This window comes from Hevea brasiliensis, chromosome 14 (genome assembly GCF_030052815.1).
Source record: "Hevea brasiliensis isolate MT/VB/25A 57/8 chromosome 14, ASM3005281v1, whole genome shotgun sequence".
Classification (NCBI taxonomy): Eukaryota; Viridiplantae; Streptophyta; class Magnoliopsida; order Malpighiales; family Euphorbiaceae; genus Hevea; species Hevea brasiliensis.
In genome coordinates, this window is record NC_079506.1 from 21,351,210 (window position 1) to 21,369,466 (window position 18,257).

Sequence of the window (18,257 nt, forward strand, 5' to 3'; positions counted from 1 at the left end):
TTATAATTAATTTAAAAGATGGAGGATATTTTTGACAAAACAAATATTCTCCTTCCCTATATATATATATATATATATATATATATATATATATATATATATGTTGCATATGCATCCATAGGGAAAATAGTTAAGCAAATTACCCTAAACATCATATAATAAAAGATTTCCTAATCCCTGGGGATTCTTAGAGCAAATGAGTTCCTATCTTGAGCAAACTTTGATATAGCCATAAGTTTGGAGAAGTTTGCACTGATGCAGAAGACTTCTGCTAATACCATTTTGACCCTATTTTATCGTTTATGATTTGTCATTGAATGTGTGATTTTACAAATTTGTCCCCTTGTTATTATTATATTAACAGCAACTTTTAGAAAATCTCAAAATTGCCCCCCAATAAAATTGTCCCCTGGATTGCTTGGACTTGTTGACTTGCTGTACTAGGATTTACAAAGCTTATGCCTCAAGAAAACCTATAAAAGTCAGGTTTGCCTTTCCAATCTCCCAATTTCTCTCTAAAAAAAAACCTGTAAAAGCAGAGTAACTGCCTGTCTCTGTGAAAATTTCTCGTCTGCTGTTTGTTTACTTGGATTTTTTGAATATTTGAAGGAATTATGGAACCAAAACGCCATCGCCATCAATGTATTCTTGATGATCTTCCAGACCATATTGTTCTTAACATCCTTAATTTTTTTACAATGGAAGACATTGCTCGATGCAGCACCTTGTCTCAAAGATTCAGAAGGCTGTGTACTTCAGTTCCTAGCTTGCATGTTTCCAGGACAGCCATCGAAACCAACTTGCTGAAACGGGCCAAGTTCGTTGACTTCATAGACAGGTTTATGATTCACCGCAGATTGAAATTGGTAAGTTTCCGCCTTTCATGGTCCATTCCGGTTCTTGATTGGGTGTTAAGTGAGGAGTATCGGATAGAGTCATGGCTGCATCAAGCGGCTAGATGCGGTGTAGAGAAGCTAAATCTTCGTATCTTTTATCCAGAAGGAAACGTAAGTAGTTTCGCTTTGCCTGTTAGCTTCAGCAGTTGTAGTTTTTTAAGAATTCTCCTATTGGAATTGAAAAACGGCATTCTCAAGTTACCCACCACAGGTTTTTCTTCCCTCAAAATTCTGAATTTATCTCTTGTTCGAATCGAGCATGAGGATCAATTTGAAGAATGTTTGTCATCTTGCAAGTGTTTGCAGAAGTTAAATCTTCGCAATCTTGATGGGATAAAAAGTATTAATATCACCAGTACAAGCATTGCGAATTTGACCATAATCCAAAGGCATGATACTAGTGTCTCTGCTATTAATGTTTCAGCTTGCAATCTTCAATATATACAAATCTATTGGTCATCCTCTCAAAGCAAGCAGGTAAAAATCACTGCTCCCAGCCTTCTGGGTTTGATGATGGAAGGAGTTGTTTTTGATAGCTATCACCTTGGGAGCTTCAATTCTCTGGAACATGCTATCATTTTTTTCCTAACCAACCCTCGTCTTTTGAGCAAGAATAAAGCTTCAATTGATTCTAGTTATCTAAATGAGATTCTTTTTAGTGTCAGACATGCCAGAGTGCTGTTCATTGGGATAGCTTTTCTCAAGGTAAACCTACAATCCAAGCTTTGTTTTGGACTTGATTTTCAGAGTTTTTTTTTACTCGTGATCTATGTAAAACCTTTATGCCCACAAGGCCACGCCTTTTTACAAGGATGCAGATTGATCGATTTTCATTTTTCTTTCTTACTATGTTGCAGCTTCTACTCACAGAAGAATTGCTATTGCATTTTTCATATATGGTGAAGGTGCAGAGGTTGCATCTGCACGTCACCCCTCATTCAGAGGATTACTTTTTCCCAATGGTCGTCTCCATTCTTAACAGATTACCCAGTTTAGAATCTCTCACCATGAAATCCTTCTTTGAATCGGCAGCTCCCAGCGGCAATGTAAGTAAAAGATACTCTTTTGCATCTTGAAGTACTATCTTTAGACTTATTTTCTTCTCGAAAAGTTTTTTATTTTCCCACCACTCTAAACTAAATTTCAGGCATCAAGCTTTTCGATGGAGTCGTATGAATCCAAAAGTGTGGACTTCGTTGATAAACTAAAGTCGGTGTTGATTGAGCTTTACAGAGGACACAAAGCATTAGAATTCATTAAACACTTGCTTAACCAGAAGAAAGCACTGGTGAAGATGACCATCTATTATTCCCCAGAAGAGCACCCTCAGCCCTCAAATATTACCAGAGCAATACACGCATTCCAGAACGTTTCTTCTACTGCTTCTGTATATCTTCTACCAAGGGCAGCACAATTATCATCTGACAAAATTTGTTGGGCTAGCTTAAAAGAATGGTCACGAAAGTAGCCCGTGTATTCTATTTTGACAATAAAAGATCAAAATTATTAGATTAAACTGAACAAATTTCAATTTATTATTAAACAAAAAACTAATATTAAAGTTGTTTTGATCTAATTTCTTGGTTCTAGAAACAAGAATGTTGTTTTGATTAGTTTTTTAACTTTGCAACTGTGAAAGTCGTGAATGATAGAAGCTGTGAGTCGCAATATCCAAATCTTAAAATTAGGCTATCAGCCGTTCCATGAAAAACACCATTTGGGCAATAGAGTAACAGAAGAAAGGTGTGAAAGAATGACAACTGTCAGCTGATAATAAACAATGAACAATCATATAATCATCAACTCACTAGTGCCAAGATTTTACCGACCAATTAAGTTTCAACACATCTCAACAATTTTTGGCCGCTTTTTGGACTCATTTTTGCCAGCAGTTTGACTTGAACTATCTTCACTACTCTTTGATGTTTTGTGTTTCAATGGAGAGCCTGTTTTCTCATTTTTGTCTTCATCATCATCATTATCACTGCCTAATTTATTGTCGTCGTCATCATCGCTTGTACCTTCTGATTCTGTTTCACTGCTGTCTGAATCTGAAGGAACCGATGGTTGACCATTACTTATTGCAGATTCAGCAGCAGTTATAGCTTCTGAAGTATGAAGATCAGCAATACCCAGCATTAAATCCTGTAATCAAGATATATCATAAATTACGTTAGAATTGCAGACAAAATCATGGCTGTGGCAAGGACGTAGAGAGAGAACTGTATTACCATTTCAATGACTTCAGATTCAGCTCCAGTGAGCACTTCAATATCATAGTTCTGAGTATTGTCCTGAAAATTTTAAAGAACAAAGTACACAAATTAGAATATTCAGGAAGTTGAAAAAAAAAAATCCTTAATTATAAGTATACCTTGGCATCTTGCTGCAACCGTTTATTAGCTTCAGATATGACTCCTAGGAAATCTTTCACTTTTCCCAAAACTGCAGCAATAGAAAAGGGTGTTAGCATTACTCGTTATAGCAACATGAAGATTTGATATCCTCATATTTTTTGTCCAGTTTGGGATTGTGGTTGCATAGCATTTGACCTGAAACACAACAACATCCCAAACTCAAATCCCTTGATATCCTTTGTAATTGAAAAAAGGCTTTGATTTCCTTATATTTTAAGTCCAATTTGGAATTAATTGTTGCAGAGCATTCAGCTGGAAAAAAAATCATCCAACACCCTCAAACCCGGATGACTACTGTTGGCACAATTTGATGAGGACACAAGCATGGCCACCTGTGCAATTGAGAAAAGACATCCTCTTCCTCAAATGCATAGTCAGTCCCCCAGTTCACTGGCTACACTTAATGCCAATCGCGCTTCAAATGAGGCAGTAAATATCCAATTATCACACATTATCTTTCAGCAATGCTCATCCTCAAAATCAATAATTGTTGTACGCATGAACAGAGGTCAAACTTAAGGAGAAGTTTCAAATTATTGGCCTGTTCAATAATTTTAGCATATGTACAACTAATAAAAACCCTAGAATTCTTGTCTATTACAGGATATACTGTATATTGGTCCACCAAAGCGGATAAATACATAAAAGAAAGCAGGACCAAAGCCAAATTTTGAAACAATTCATAATGAGGATTTTTCCTGAATTGCTGAATCATATATCCAGCAGATCCCCCAGTTCATAAATAAATATATAATCCTGTTTCTCTTTTTAACATTTTCTCATTCTACATGTGTTATGGACACATTGTGTGTCCTCTGATTGAATTTTTTGGATTTACTTTCGATTATTATTATATTAATTCTTATTTTAATTATGAGTTATTTCCTTTTCAGAATTATAATCCTTCTTATATAAGGATTGCTATTATTATTAAGACTTCTAATTTTAGTAGAATTCTAATAAATCTGGTATAAACCTCTCTTATAAAAAGGGTCACTTGAATTAATAAAATTAAGTAGAATTATTTTCAACTAAATTGAGATATGGACTCTCTCTTCTCTAACGAGTCTAAGGTTAGAGCTCCCTTTTAAGGAGCTCCCTTTTAAGGAGCTCACGTTTTCAGCAACAATAGGTCGAGGAAAAAATCGAGGTAAAGCAAAAGCTTCAGCTTCAGCTTCAGCTTCAGCTTTTGAATCAGATTTTATTATTAATAGGCCCGTAACTACATCCTGGGCAAGAGATCATAACAAATTGATATCAGATTCGGTTGTCATGGACGACACAGATCCAAAAGAAGAATTGAGAGCGCTATTCCAAAAAGCACAAGCATTGACTGAAGCAAGAGTAGCACAGGCTGAATCAAGGATGGAAGATTGGATCAAACAATCAAAGTTGAAACTGGAATCCCAATTACAAAAATTGTCCCATCAATTACAAGAGTTCATTCAGGTAACTTACAAGACCCGAGGCAAAGAAACAAAGGGCGGCTTAAGTAGCAATAACAACTATGAAGGCAACAAAAATAGAATTGATTAAAAAACAGAAGCGAGACCTAGGACAGGGGTAGTACCAAGGTATACGAAGTTAGATTTTCCAACATTTGATGAATCCGAAGATCCGTTGATTTAGTTACACCGATGTGAACAATTTTTTTCAAACCAATGAATGCCAAAAACAGATAAATTGAACCTCGTAGCATTCCATATGAAAGGAGAAACACAACTTTGGTTCTACTTATTAAAACAAGAGAAAGTCCAACTATCGTGGAATGCATTCAAAGAATATTACAATTTGAAATTTGGGCCTCCACTCAGAAGCAATCCTTTAGGCAATTTTACTAATCTAAAGCAAACGGGGAAGGTCAAAGCATGGTTTTAAATCGCGGTCGCGTTGGCAATCGCGGTCATGGTCGCGGGTAACAGAAACGGGCCTGTAATGGCCGTAACGTAACGGTAACGGTCTGGCGCTACGCAAATTTTTTTGAAAAATTTGCAAAATTCATAAAATGAGTAGATATCGATAGAAATAAATAAAATAAAGATATAAAACTATATACTAAACATTTATATATCAAATAAAAACGTTATCATTTATCATATTTGGACATCATTAATATTAACTAATTTAGACATGATATAATTATATAAATTATAAATAACAAACCTTATTACCACCAAAATGAATGTCTAGGAGGTTCTTGATAGTCTTGACTTTGGTTCTGACTTTGAGAGCTTTGATCCTCACTTTGTTGATATTGACTCAATTAATAATAGTGTGATGGATTGAAACTAAATAAGAAATCAACTGGATTAGCGGGTTGTGGAAAGTATGATTGCTCTGAATACATAGGAGGGGGATAATTATATTGATATGGATTTGAGTGTGCTTGTCCATGTCCATGTCCATATCCATAATCACTAATAGATGTAGATGATGAGCTTCCATGTATTATATTTCCACCATGACCATACCCATAGCTAGATTCAAAATCAAAAGAACACTCTGTGTTGAACACTTTTGCCCTTTGATGGTGATAATTCAGCACCACTAGAACCCCGTGATCTACGATGTCGATATGTCTGTGGTCATTCTGGAAATGGAGCTTCGCCACCAGGCACTGCACCACCTTCGCCACCACCTCCACCACCTTCTTGTAATTGTGAAGTTTGGACTAAATTATTACTCTGAATTATTCTTTGTTATTTTGGACTCAAATTAGGTGATTTTTAGACTGATAAAATCATGTGATTTCTGCCCCCCACCAGCCCTCAAATTCTGCCACATTGGTAACAATCATTATTGTTATTTAAAGGCCGTTACCTTAACAATGGTAACGACGTTATTAAGCAAATCAAAATAGGCCTGTAAATAACGGCTTAACGAGTAACGGCCTCCTTTAAAACCAATAAATATAACGTAACGGCCGTTATTTGATTCCATGGGTGGAAGAATACCAATGTTAGTTCCAGAGCCTTCTAACTCGTGCAACAGTTCGGATAGATCAACAAGTTGATTTGTTTACTGCAAGCCTAACAGATTCAATCAGAATTAATGTAGAGATGCAAAATCCCGCGAATTTGATGGCGACTATGAACCTAGCAAGAGCCTTTGAAAGAAAACAGCAAAGCTAAAAGAAAATTGGACAAATTCATGGTCTAATACAAGAACAACACCTGCTTCATCAATTCTGCCCATAACCAAGGCTACTAGCATATTACAGAATTCCAGTTTAGGAAGTGTTTCGTCTCCCTTTGTTAAAAGATTGAGTTGTCTAGAAATAGCTGAGCGAAGAGTAAAGGGGCTTTGCTATAATTGTGACGAACTATATTCCTCCAGCCATAAATGTAAGTTGTTTTGGTTACAGATGGATGACTCAGAGGAAGCAACGGGGCAAAGGAATTATGGGTAATTCATAATCTTATCCTCCTACTGAGCTAGAGAACAAACTCTTTCCCCATAAGGGGGAGTAATGTTATGGACGCATTGTGTGACCCCTAGTTGAATTTTTGGGGTTTACTTCCCACTATTATTATTATTATTATTATTATTATTATTATTATTATTATTAAGAATTATTTCCTTTTCAGAATTATAATCCCTTTTGTATAGGGATTGCTATAATTATTAAGACTTCTAATTTTAGTAGAATTCTAATAAATTTTGTATAAATCTCTCTTGTAAAAGGGGTCACTTGAATTAATAAAATTAAGCAAAATTATTTTCAACTAAATTGAGATCTGGACTCTCTTTTCTCCAACGAGTCTAAAGTTGGAAGCCTCTTTTAACGAGCTCACATTTTCAGCAACAATAGGTCAAAGAAAGAATCGAGGTAAAGCAAAAGTTTTACCTTCAGCTTTTGAATCAGATTTTATTATTAATAGGCCCGTGACTAGATCCTGGGAGAGATCATAACAACATGTGATAGAACTCCCACATTGGATGTTTCACATTGCAGAAATACATGTAAACAGAGAAAATCTTATATGAACTTACTCCACTGAGTGTATTGTGAACTAAACCTCTAATGAAATGTCATCTATATTATTTGAGTCATTTTAGGTGGCAGTTATTTGCAGACATAAATTAAGTGGCATTTTGTAAACAAGAAGTTCATACACCATCTGGTGGACTAGGTCCATGCAAGAACTTATCACATGTTAAGGCTATATATCTTGAGTCTTGACCTATCAAGTTTTTCTCCAAGAGAAAAAAAAAAGGTCCAACGTGTTGCAATCTTGCATGGTCAAATAAAATCCCAGCAAATATTACAATTAACAGAGCCTGCAGTACGTCACTGGGTGACCATTCTGCGTATTAAATGCTGATCACCAAACAGTAAAATAACAATAGCTCAAATATAACAGAGAACCCAAGACTTTACGGTCTATTTTCAACTTCATGACTATCTTCAAGCGTTTTTACACAGCAGTCAGCACAAGGCAAGTCTTTTTTTTTTTTTAATTAAAATGTCATTTGCACATTTAAAACTTGATGCAAGAATTAAAAAAAAAAAAAAGATACTTAGGGAGCCTGCACTAAATGAGGAAGAAGAAGAAGAGGAACATAGAGAAAGAGAGCATAGGTAATAGAATAACAATTATCTAGGTTGGACTATTTTTTTTTTTTTTTTGGGTGCCAAACTAATGAAGTGATTAACTAACTTTGATAGGAGATGGCCAAAATATAAACCCCAGTTGAGATGGAACTTCACCAACTATCAAACTAAAGTCATCTAAAATTTTGAGCTAGATACACCATCTAGCTACTAGAAAAATCATCAAATAACAGCAACATTACAAGTTGAGATTTGAGAATAGATATCAAGTTCATTGTTTCAACAGCTAGACAACATAAGCAAGAACATTAGTTGTAAGTGAAAAAGATTTCCTTGGACAAAGCCTAATCATTATAACTATTAGACAAACAACATATTTGGAAATAATAACATGAGGCATATTATTTACCTGGCAAACCTAGGTTCGAATCCTCACTCCCCCAATCCTCACACTAAAAAAAATATAGGAAAATCTCATACTAAGAAAACATAGCCAATCTTCCACTTGAACTCCTAATACAGCAAGCTTAACAAACTGGGATCCTTCAAAGATTGTGAGACATGCAAAGATTTCAAAGCAATTAACCCACATGCACATGTTGAAACTAATAGCAGATCATATAAAAACATGGATATCAAAACAGAAAATACCCACAATTTTGAAGTTAATGCCATGTAAGGTACACAAATTAATGCATAATTGCCAAAAATACTCAAACATATTCCTTTCCCAATTCCATTCTTCCCATTAAAAATGTCTAAATTAATTTTTTTTAACCGCTAACTGCAGATTTATTGTGAACAATAATTCAATATTCTCTCCCTCCCCAACCACCCCACCTCCCCTCCCCCTCCCTCTTCTCCTTTTTTTACATTTTGTTCAATGGCGAGTTCCATACCTGCATCTTTCCAATCTTTATAACATAGTAACAAAAAATTATAGCCCCTACAAACCCAATACTGAAAAAGCTTCACAAGGGGGGGAGGGGGGAGGATTTTGTGAAGACAATTACCTTGGCTTTGGGCAATTCGATTAGTAATGGGCTTTCCATCAGGAGGGGCTTTCTTGTTATGAGAGACCGACTCCTTTTTACAGACAAGAAGTGAGGATTCTACATAAAAAAATTTAACACTAAGATTTTATACATAAACAAATACATGTAAAATAAAGGTAATAGCAAGAGTGAAGATACCAAGAGGAGATGCAGAGACATTCTTGTGCTCCAAATGCAGAAGTTCTCTGCTTGAACTGCTCATCTCTCACTGACAGAAAACAAACAAAAAATTTGCTATAAGAAAATCTCCCAATCAAATTACCAAGAAAAAAAATAAATCACACAACCAACATGCAGAAGCAAAACCAAATTAAGCCAAAAAAAAAAAATTCATAACACAACTAACCAACAGATTCTCACCAAAAAGTCGAATTTGACACCAATCGAGAGAAGTTCAATCGGAAGAAGTGGAACACGAAATTATAGCCAAAGGTTCAAAGGTACGAGAAAAAGGAAGCAAAATTGACAGAGGGCAGAAAATGAATTGTCCAGACACTAAAGTGAGAAGGAGCTCTCAGGATGGCTGCAGACCGCTAGAGAGTCCAATTATAAAAACCCTAGCTGAAACCATTTTTTTTTTAATATAGTTTTTATTTTTTATTAATTTTAACTTTATATTTAAAATATATATTTTATATTTATTATATATAATAAATAAATATTCTTACAATTAATTTATTTTCTTATCAAAATAAAAAAGTAATTTTAATCATAATTGAAAAATTATTAGTCATACATCTAATCTATAATTCACTCTAATTAATATATATATTTTTTATTTAATAGACATGTGATTTATTTTTTTCAATTATATATTATTTTAAATGTATTTCTTAAAAGGTTATAAATTTATTTTTACATTTTATTTCTTAATATATGGATAAAAATGATTAAATTAATTTCAATCAATAAATATAATTTTTAATATAAAATTTTGATTAAAAATAAATAGAAAATATATTTTATATAACAAATAAAGATATTTATTTATTACATATAATAAATATAAAATATACTCTCTTTTGAAATATTAAATTTAAATTAATTTATTATTTTATTAATAAAACAAAATTTTAAGAATTATATTATAATTTATTATTTATTTTCTAAATTTAATTTATTTCATAACTATAATTACAACAAATCATAAAAATTAGATTATAATAAGAAAATTTAAAAATTAACTATAATTATAAATTCACGCAAATATTTAAAAAAAATTTTACCCATTAAGCCTTATAAATTTAGTTAATATTAAAAATTAATAAACATGTCAAACATAATCATAAATTAAAGTCCTTAAAATGTTGTTGAAGTCTTAAAAAAGAACTAGCGTCCAATTATTAAGATTTAAAATCTGAAATATTATATATATATATATATATATATATATATATATATATATATATATATATATATATTAAATTTAATATTAAAATAGTGAGCACGTATAATATTACACATAAAAATATTTTAATGATATTAATATTTTAATTTTTTATAAAAATAAAAAATTGAATGATTTGTGATTGAACCGCAAACTTGTTGATCTAATTATCAATTGACTCAATGGATTTAAAATTTTTTAAATTAAAATTTTTAAATTTTAAATTTATATTTAGTTAAGATATTATTTAGCTATTATCTATTCATCAATAATAATATAAGAAATTTTATAAAATGAATTTTTTATATTTTTAATATAATTAATATTTTATAAATATTAAGAAGATAGTCATTTATTTATAAAAAAAATATTTTATATATTAATTATATTTTTAATCAAAGTTTTATATATCAATTATAAAGGTTGAGAATAAAAATATTTAAAATTTATTAAGATAAATTAAATATAACCTAATAAATAGTGAAATATTGATTCTAAAAATAATTTTTAAAGATTAAAATTATTTAATTATATTAATAATTATAATATTTAATTATTTTTTAATGACCCATTAATTACATTATCGACTCATTAATTAAATTAATATCTGTCAACTTAATATTTTAATTGAGTCAATATTTAGATCTTTAATAATTTATTTTTTTAAAAAAGGAAAATAATTTTTTATTATTTTATTTTTTTTAATGTAAAAATCAATTATAACATGTTAAAGAGATTTTGTGAAATAAAATTAAGATTTAATGATTTTTTTATTAACAAACTAAAGATAATGGATAAAAATAAAATAATATTTAAAATTGAGATATGTAAGTGATGATGCAGCACACTAAAAATATATAATAATTTTTTATTTATTTTTATTATTTTTAATTTATCTTGGCATTTACGTATCATAATTCTTATAAAAAGATATTTAATAACTTTAATTTAGAAAAATTTTAATTAATATTAAATTAAAATTTAAATATTTTGTAATATAAATTAAATAATATTGATGTGATAAAATAATCTCATAATTGAATGAAAGAAATTAAGCCAATCTCTCCTATGTCGGGCTATCCAACGTTGCCCCCCCGAAGGCCGGAAATAATATTAGGATGGTTGGACGGTTAAAAGCTGTTCTGCTCCTCTGGCAACCCTACAACGCGTCATTTTCGCATTTAACTCCCAACTGGGATTCACAACCGACTTCTGCTTCGTCTTTCACACGTCAGTACTTTCTCCTCAAGGCAAATCGCGCTTGTGGAACCGAGTTTCCTACCCATTTCTCTCTACTCCTCCTTCTAGTTATTGGATCCACTCTGCTTTACATCGCAGATCCCAAATGCCTGCCCACTGTAATTAGCAAGTAGAAAAGAGGAAAAAAATCTCATCTTTTACCCATCTTCTCCCTCCGCCCTTCCTAGATATAGCTCTCTCTTTATGACACAATAAATACTATATTGTCTCAGTCGCCAGCTCCAGGTGCTCCTTCTTTCTTTTATTTTTGTTTATTTCGTTTGATACTACTCCCATTGGTTACTCTATACTGTGCTCAGTTAATGATTTTCCTGGGGATGATTAGATTTTCCTTTTCCTCTATTTGTGATGATTGTTTTGTTGGTTTGGTACTTGAGTAAGCTATTTTGGGATATGGTTTTGTATTTTGAAGGGTAAGGATTGATTTTTGGATCGTGATTTTGCGGGTTTGATTTGGGTTTTTGGAGAAGAGGGATATTTGTTTGTGGATTTGGTTTTCTGATTAGGGTTTCCTTTGAGACTTTTACTTTAGCGTCATGTGTGTGTGCGTGTATTCTCTTTTTTCCGTTATTAGAAAAGAATGTTTTTAGCCTTCTTCAATGGGTTTCTTGAACGAGGAAGGGGGCACGAAAACAAATGGGTTTGCTTTTGATGCAGAGAAACCATTCTATAACTCTCTCCTCTGTTAATATTGACCAAAATCTTGCTCAAATTGGAGTGCCTTCCTGAAAGTTTTCCTCTTTTTATTTAAATTTCAAATAATGCAATAATTTAAACTACCTCATGGTGTAAAAATCTTAAATTTGTTTTTTCCTGGTGGAAAACTAAAAAAAAAAAGTTCTTCTGCAATTAAGTGTTTCCAAGGAAGTTTTACTTAGTTTTCATCCGTGTTTTTAAAATCTGAAGTGATGTAGTAACTAAAACAATTTGAAGATGGTGCGATGTAATCAGAAGTGATATGTGAACTAGAAATGGTGAACCTTTTCAAAATTAGGAAGGAAAACGCATTTCATTGTTAGGTAAGAACCCTAACTTCAGTAGTTTCAGTGAAAGAAATAGAAGAATTAGCGAAAGAAGAGAAGAACAGATAGAAAGAGAGTAGAAAGAGAATGAGAAAGAAGAGTTTAGAGAGAGAGAGAGAGAGAGAGAGAGAGAGAGAGAGAGAGAGATTCTTATTGATCAGAAATTCCAGAATGAGTTACACAGGCTAACTCAGCACTTTCATTTCTCAATTTCCCTACAAAACACTGTTGCAGTTAACAGCTACCTATAACCAATTTTCCCTCCAATTCTCAGCAGCCAATGTTGACTTTTCTAACTTCTCCAACTTCCTAACTGACTCTCAGCTACCGCTTATAGTTACAGGTTTATTCCCTTTGTCCTAAACCTCTTCCTGTGATAGGTGACTTTCGTGTACCTTGATTGAGAGGGCTGCTGATTATTTGGTTGCCTGTGCTAACTAATAATGGATGAAAAGAAGAGTGTGCTTTAAGTATTTGATGATTGCTCTAGGCTTGGTTGGAACCATGAAATGGCTGGTTTTTGAAAATTGTATTGATCATGTCTTCTTTGTTGTTTACCTCCTTCAAGCAGCACACGGTAGATTTAAGCAGGTACTTGTGGCTTGGTTTGGGTTCCAAAACTACATAAATTTTAGGATTTTGGTTGGAAAATGTATGTTTCTGTTGGTGTCTAAATTTGAATCTGTTTTTCTGGTGGGATTTCTAGGAAAGCTTTTTAGGATATGGTACTTTAAGATTCAAATGAAGTAGGTTATTACTACAGTGTAATTAACTTGGTGATTTGAATTGGGGAAAAGGGTTTGAAATATATTGCTGATTAATGTAATTTAAATTCCTTGAATTATTGCTTAATTTCTTTCAGCTATTTAATTGTGAAATTTTGGGTTGTAGGCATATATATTCACAAAGGAGGTGAGCTATAGATTTGAAAGGTTCGTCATGATCAAACGGGCACCTAATAGGAATGCTAGAACCAAAGGCATCAAGGTAAAGCATGTTCTGCAGATTTGTTTATTGCTTGGAGTCTGCTTCTGGTTAATCTACCAGGTCAAGCATTCCCATGATAAGAAAGAGGAATTTGATGAGAAAGAGGGAAAATTCTCTGTAACTCAAAGTAATGATGGGATTTCAAACTTGGGAAGGAAAGGCCTCCATCCTCATGTGCAGGAGTTAACTAAGGATGAGAAACATGAGGAAGTTGATGATGAAGAAACTACAGTAGAGGAGGAAGTAAATAAGATGGAAGAAAATAAGCGAGAACAAAAGCAGGTGGAAGATGAAACTAAGCGTGAAGAAGAAGAGCAAGAAGAAGGAACTAAGCATGAAGAAGAAGAGCAAGAAGAAGGAGCTAAGCATGAAGAAGAAGAGGGAGAGGAAGAAGGAACGAAGCATGAAGAGGAAGAGCGAGAAGAAGATGAAGGAAGCAAGCATGATGAGGAAGGGAGAGAAGAAGAAAACAAGCATGAAGATGAAGAGCAAGAAGAAGAAACCAAGAGTGACGAGACAGAAGATGAGAGGAGAGGAGGTGGGGATGATGAGATAGATGAACATGATCAAGAGAAAATAGAAGGAGAAGCTGATCGTGAGGAAGATTTTGTTGATGAAGAGAGAGATAGAGAAGAAGGGGAGGAAAAGGAAAGTGGAAATGGTGAAGCTGAAGATAAGGAGGCTCAAATGGGCCATGAAACTTCAACAGAAGATGAAGATCATGATGGAGGTGAGCAGAATGATCATGAGGCTCGAGAAGAACATTACAAGGCAGATGATGCTTCCAGTGCAGTAACCCATGATACCCAAAATATAAGCACTGAAACTGAGAAGATAAGTTCTGAGAACTCAAATGAGAACTCAGTAACAAATGATTTAGAACTGGAGAAAAAATCCAATAACATTGACACCAACGATGTCAATGGGGATAAAACAAACTCAAAATCAGAGCTTGGAGGTGTAACAGCTGGTGAAAAGAAGGATGATGATATCATCAACGCTGAGGATCTATCAACCAAACATGCAACATTTGTTTCTGTATCCAATGACCAAGCAGAACTAAGCAATACATCAATAGATGTAAATGTAGAAGCTGGCAATAACACAGCACGTGGGAGTACCAAGACTTCTGGTTCATCCCAGAATAATGGAACACTAGTTACATCTGATTCAAATCAAGTTCAAAATGCAACAATTGGTGGTGCTAGCACTGGGAAAGCATCTAACCTGAAAACCGCTGAATTGGAACAGGTTAATAGCACCATGGTTTCCGGTAACAGAGAAACTGATTCTAATTCAAGTATCCCTGATAAAACTGAGAATGGTGACATGGGTGCTGCAGATTCAAATTCCTCTACTAAATCAGAGCCAGCTGGATCAGATAAGGTCGTTAAACCTGAAGTCACTACTGAAGCACAGGTCAAGTCTGATGGATCAGATAAGATCATTAAACCTGAACCTGAAGTTAAAACTGAAGCAGAGGTCAATTCTGGTTCATCTTCAACAACAAAGGAGACTGCAGATGCTGCTAAAGACGAGAACTCAGATGTCAAGAATGAATCAGGTGGAGCAGGAGGAGACTCAGGCTCTTCTGCAACAGATGGAACTGAAGCCGTTGTTCAGGATCACATTGATTCTTCTGATTCTTCAGTTGGCCAAGAAGAGAAACAGGCTCGAATAAATCTGGATACTCTGCCAGAGAATAGTGGAGTAGGAGTTAATAGCCGAGATGCTGCGGCAGAATGAGAATTTTTATGAAATGCTGTGTGCTTCTGAGTGATCTAAATGTTAAGTTACTTGCTCACTCTGTTTTGATGCGCAAACATGGAGAGCTTGGAGTATTTCCTGTCAACTTTGGAATATGATGTAGGAATACAGTTTTAGCATTGCAAATATAGGTAGATTGATGCCATTCATAGTTGTTTCTGTATAATTTATTGCAAACTTTTGTTGATTTTCCTTTTAACATCTTTCTTTTTAGGTATTTTTCTGATGTTAGTGAGTGGCTTGTTCATTTTATGATATAAATTGAGGTTTTCAAGATGTGAAACATATATTGGCAATGTATTCAATTGACTTTATATCAATGAATCTAGAACAGAAAGTTGAGGTGGGTTAACAATGATAATGATGTTAACAATGATGATAATGATAATTATAATTATAATAATGTTTATATAATTGATGACAAATGGAAGTGATTGATGAAATCATTATAAATAATAAATTATTATTTATTTAAATAGTAATTTATCTTTTATTTTTAAATAATAAATTAAAAAAAAAGTTTGTCACAAAAGAGCCAAAGGATGTTTTATTCTTCCATAATAAAAGCAATTTATTTCGCTTAGATGTTCATTCTATAATTTATATATAAAACATATTTTTAATTTCATTATTTAGTTATAATATTAAATTAATTATATATATTTATATCATGTATCAATAAGTATTTTGATATTTTAATAAAATTATTAAAATCTAAAAAATGAAATTAATTTTCTCTTCTGAAAAAGGAAAGTTATTTTTCTAAAAGTAACTTATTTATATTTTTCGTTAATTCATTTTCTTGAGTACTCCAAACGATAAAAAATAAAGAAAATATTTTCTAATAGTCTTAATTTAATTTTCTTTTATTAATTTTCATATTTAAAAATTTAATAAATAAAAGAATTCAATTATTTTTAATTTAAAAATATTTCATTTAAAAATATTTTATTTAACAAAAAATAAAAATTAAATAAAAAATAATACAATTATTGTCTCGACCTAATCTATAGGTCGAACCGACATTAAGATTTGGGTCAGCTTAAAGCTCTCAAGGCTCGTAGTAAACCTAATTATTCCTTCACCCAATCTTAAGGCCTATTTTAAGCTCAGTTTCAAGAATTAAACGGGACAGAGTCCGACCATAACATGAACCATACAACGAGGAGTTTTTTACTCACTCGACCTGTAAACACAATATATATCAATTTGGCAGAGTTCGGCTATAACATGGACCATACAACGGGGAGTTTTTGACTCATCCGACCTTTAAACATAATATATATCAATTTGGGGGCTCAGCTTACCCTCCACATACTCATAATGTCAAAAAATCAAATGGGAGCTCGGCTCCCTCATCCAATCCAATCATACATGCATTTAATAGGTTTACAGATCCAACGTGGCAATTATAATACAGACCCAAATAAAATAAAGTACTTTTAACACATGCGGAGTTCTAGAAGTTAGTAAAATTATACAAAACATAACAGGTATTAATAGATTGCCTGCGAAGGAGAGAAGCAGGTTAGAACTCAACAAGAAATCTCCTGTATCCTGGAAAAATAAAGTGAACAAGAGTGAGCATTCGACTCAAAGAGTAAAATACTGATTTTAAGTATAATTTCTATAGCCATCTAAAGCTAATGCATCCTAAAGAGTGGAATGCAACACCTTCATAGTTTTCATACAAATCACATCATAACAGCAAAAAGTAATTTGGAGCACTCACGCACCCAGATAATATTCAAACAATATATATATGGGAGCTGACCCCCTATACAACTCTCTTAATCCAACCTCTGCTACTAGTACATCTCAAGCTAGACTTTCACTTAATAGACCAAATATGAGGGCCAACAAGATCATCTCAAGCCATGCCTACCCTGACTTATCTATAAAAGAATCGGGTCCCAGCGAGTCAAGCTCCAGCCGCGTCTACCAATCTTGTCCATACCCAATACCACACACTACACACACACCAACACATGCACATTGCTCCAAATTACTATAAAACAATATCTAGAGCATTTCATCAATTAAGAATGCAATATAAAATGTGCCTAGTATTTAATTACATAGATATAGATTTATAAGTGATGCATGAGCATGCCTGAATATATAGTAATATTGAAATTATAATTAAAATCGATATTTTACTCACTGATATGAACCGAGGTCACTGTAATAGCTGGGCGGAGGAGGAAGGTTATCCTGACTCACCTGATAATTTTATTACAATTATTTAATATAATTGACTCAATACAAGCTTAAAAAGAATCAAATGAACCCTAAGTCGTGTCGAAAATCCGGCAGAGTTCCCCTTATACCTAGGACCTACCTAACCTGTGAAAGGGCTCAAAATACACTTCTATATCTGCAAGTCATACAACAATATCTCAATCACATCACATGGGCCCTCCTAGGCCCATCCAAACAGTCAACAATCATAATTGGAAAAATTACAATTTAGTCCTTATAAATAACCCTTTTGCAAAAACTGCCCAAATGAGCTCTAAAAATTCTAAAACTTTGCCCCGCTATCCTTAGCAATATTACTAAGCTAATACAAAAGGAATTATAATTTTCTAGCTACCCACAAATATTTTATGGATTTTTAATCTAAATCAGGCCTAGATAATTAAGAAAAATGAGGGTTCGGGTTTACCTCTGCCAATTCTGAATCTTGAGACGCGTCCAAAACGTCTGAAAATGGTGGGGTAGCCTATAATCTCGACCCAATTCTGAAGCTTTCCCGATAGCCTGCCTGCTCGGCCTAATATTACAAACCCAAGCAACTGTCGAATTTCTGGCAAACGATCATACCTACGTGAAGCCCACAATATAGGGGTTAGTACATAATTTTTACAAAATTTATTAAGCTCATTTAATAGTCAGAAAAATACTGCGA

At 33.1% G+C, this 18,257-nt stretch overlaps 3 protein-coding genes across 3 annotated transcripts; 2 read left to right on the forward strand and 1 right to left on the reverse strand.

Annotated features, from left to right (window-relative positions):
• The first annotated feature begins 614 nt into the window (after window positions 1-614).
• On the forward strand, window positions 615-2,364 carry LOC110647138 (putative F-box/FBD/LRR-repeat protein At3g59240). The gene is made up of 3 exons (XM_021800836.2): window positions 615-1,601; window positions 1,754-1,942; window positions 2,044-2,364. The coding sequence occupies exons 1-3, from the start codon at window positions 615-617 to the stop codon at window positions 2,362-2,364; spliced, it is 1,497 nt and encodes a 498-aa protein (XP_021656528.2).
• A 190-nt stretch (window positions 2,365-2,554) lies between these two features.
• LOC110647140 (nucleosome assembly protein 1;2) lies at window positions 2,555-9,486 on the reverse strand. The gene is made up of 6 exons (XM_021800838.2): window positions 9,284-9,486; window positions 9,062-9,131; window positions 8,882-8,980; window positions 3,271-3,341; window positions 3,128-3,190; window positions 2,555-3,041 (listed from the first exon to the last, which is right to left on the reverse strand). The coding sequence occupies exons 2-6, from the start codon at window positions 9,123-9,125 to the stop codon at window positions 2,736-2,738; spliced, it is 603 nt and encodes a 200-aa protein (XP_021656530.1). The 5' UTR covers window positions 9,126-9,131; window positions 9,284-9,486; the 3' UTR covers window positions 2,555-2,735.
• A 1,878-nt stretch (window positions 9,487-11,364) lies between these two features.
• Window positions 11,365-15,622, forward strand: LOC110647134 (uncharacterized). The gene is made up of 2 exons (XM_058134081.1): window positions 11,365-11,795; window positions 13,484-15,622. Exon 2 carries the CDS (start codon window positions 13,532-13,534, stop codon window positions 15,323-15,325), a length of 1,794 nt encoding a protein of 597 aa, XP_057990064.1. The 5' UTR covers window positions 11,365-11,795; window positions 13,484-13,531; the 3' UTR covers window positions 15,326-15,622.
• Window positions 15,623-18,257: the final 2,635 nt, after the last annotated feature.

What these genes read in the sequence shown, in the direction of transcription:
- LOC110647134 (XM_058134081.1), top strand. Translation starts at nt 13,532, where the DNA reads ATGATCAAACGGGCACCTAATAGGAATGCTAGAACCAAAGGCATCAAG.
- LOC110647138 (XM_021800836.2), top strand. Translation starts at nt 615, where the DNA reads ATGGAACCAAAACGCCATCGCCATCAATGTATTCTTGATGATCTTCCA. An exon ending in TTGGGATAGCTTTTCTCAAG is followed by an intron (nt 1,602 to 1,753) that starts GTAAACCTACAA and finishes ACTATGTTGCAG; the next exon opens with CTTCTACTCACAGAAGAATT. An exon ending in CGGCAGCTCCCAGCGGCAAT is followed by an intron (nt 1,943 to 2,043) that starts GTAAGTAAAAGA and finishes ACTAAATTTCAG; the next exon opens with GCATCAAGCTTTTCGATGGA.
- LOC110647140 (XM_021800838.2), bottom strand. Translation starts at nt 9,125, where the DNA reads ATGAGCAGTTCAAGCAGAGAACTTCTGCATTTGGAGCACAAGAATGTC. An exon ending in TGTCTCTGCATCTCCTCTTG is followed by an intron (nt 8,981 to 9,061) that starts GTATCTTCACTC and finishes TTTTTTATGTAG; the next exon opens with AATCCTCACTTCTTGTCTGT. An exon ending in TCGAATTGCCCAAAGCCAAG is followed by an intron (nt 3,342 to 8,881) that starts GTAATTGTCTTC and finishes CTATTGCTGCAG; the next exon opens with TTTTGGGAAAAGTGAAAGAT.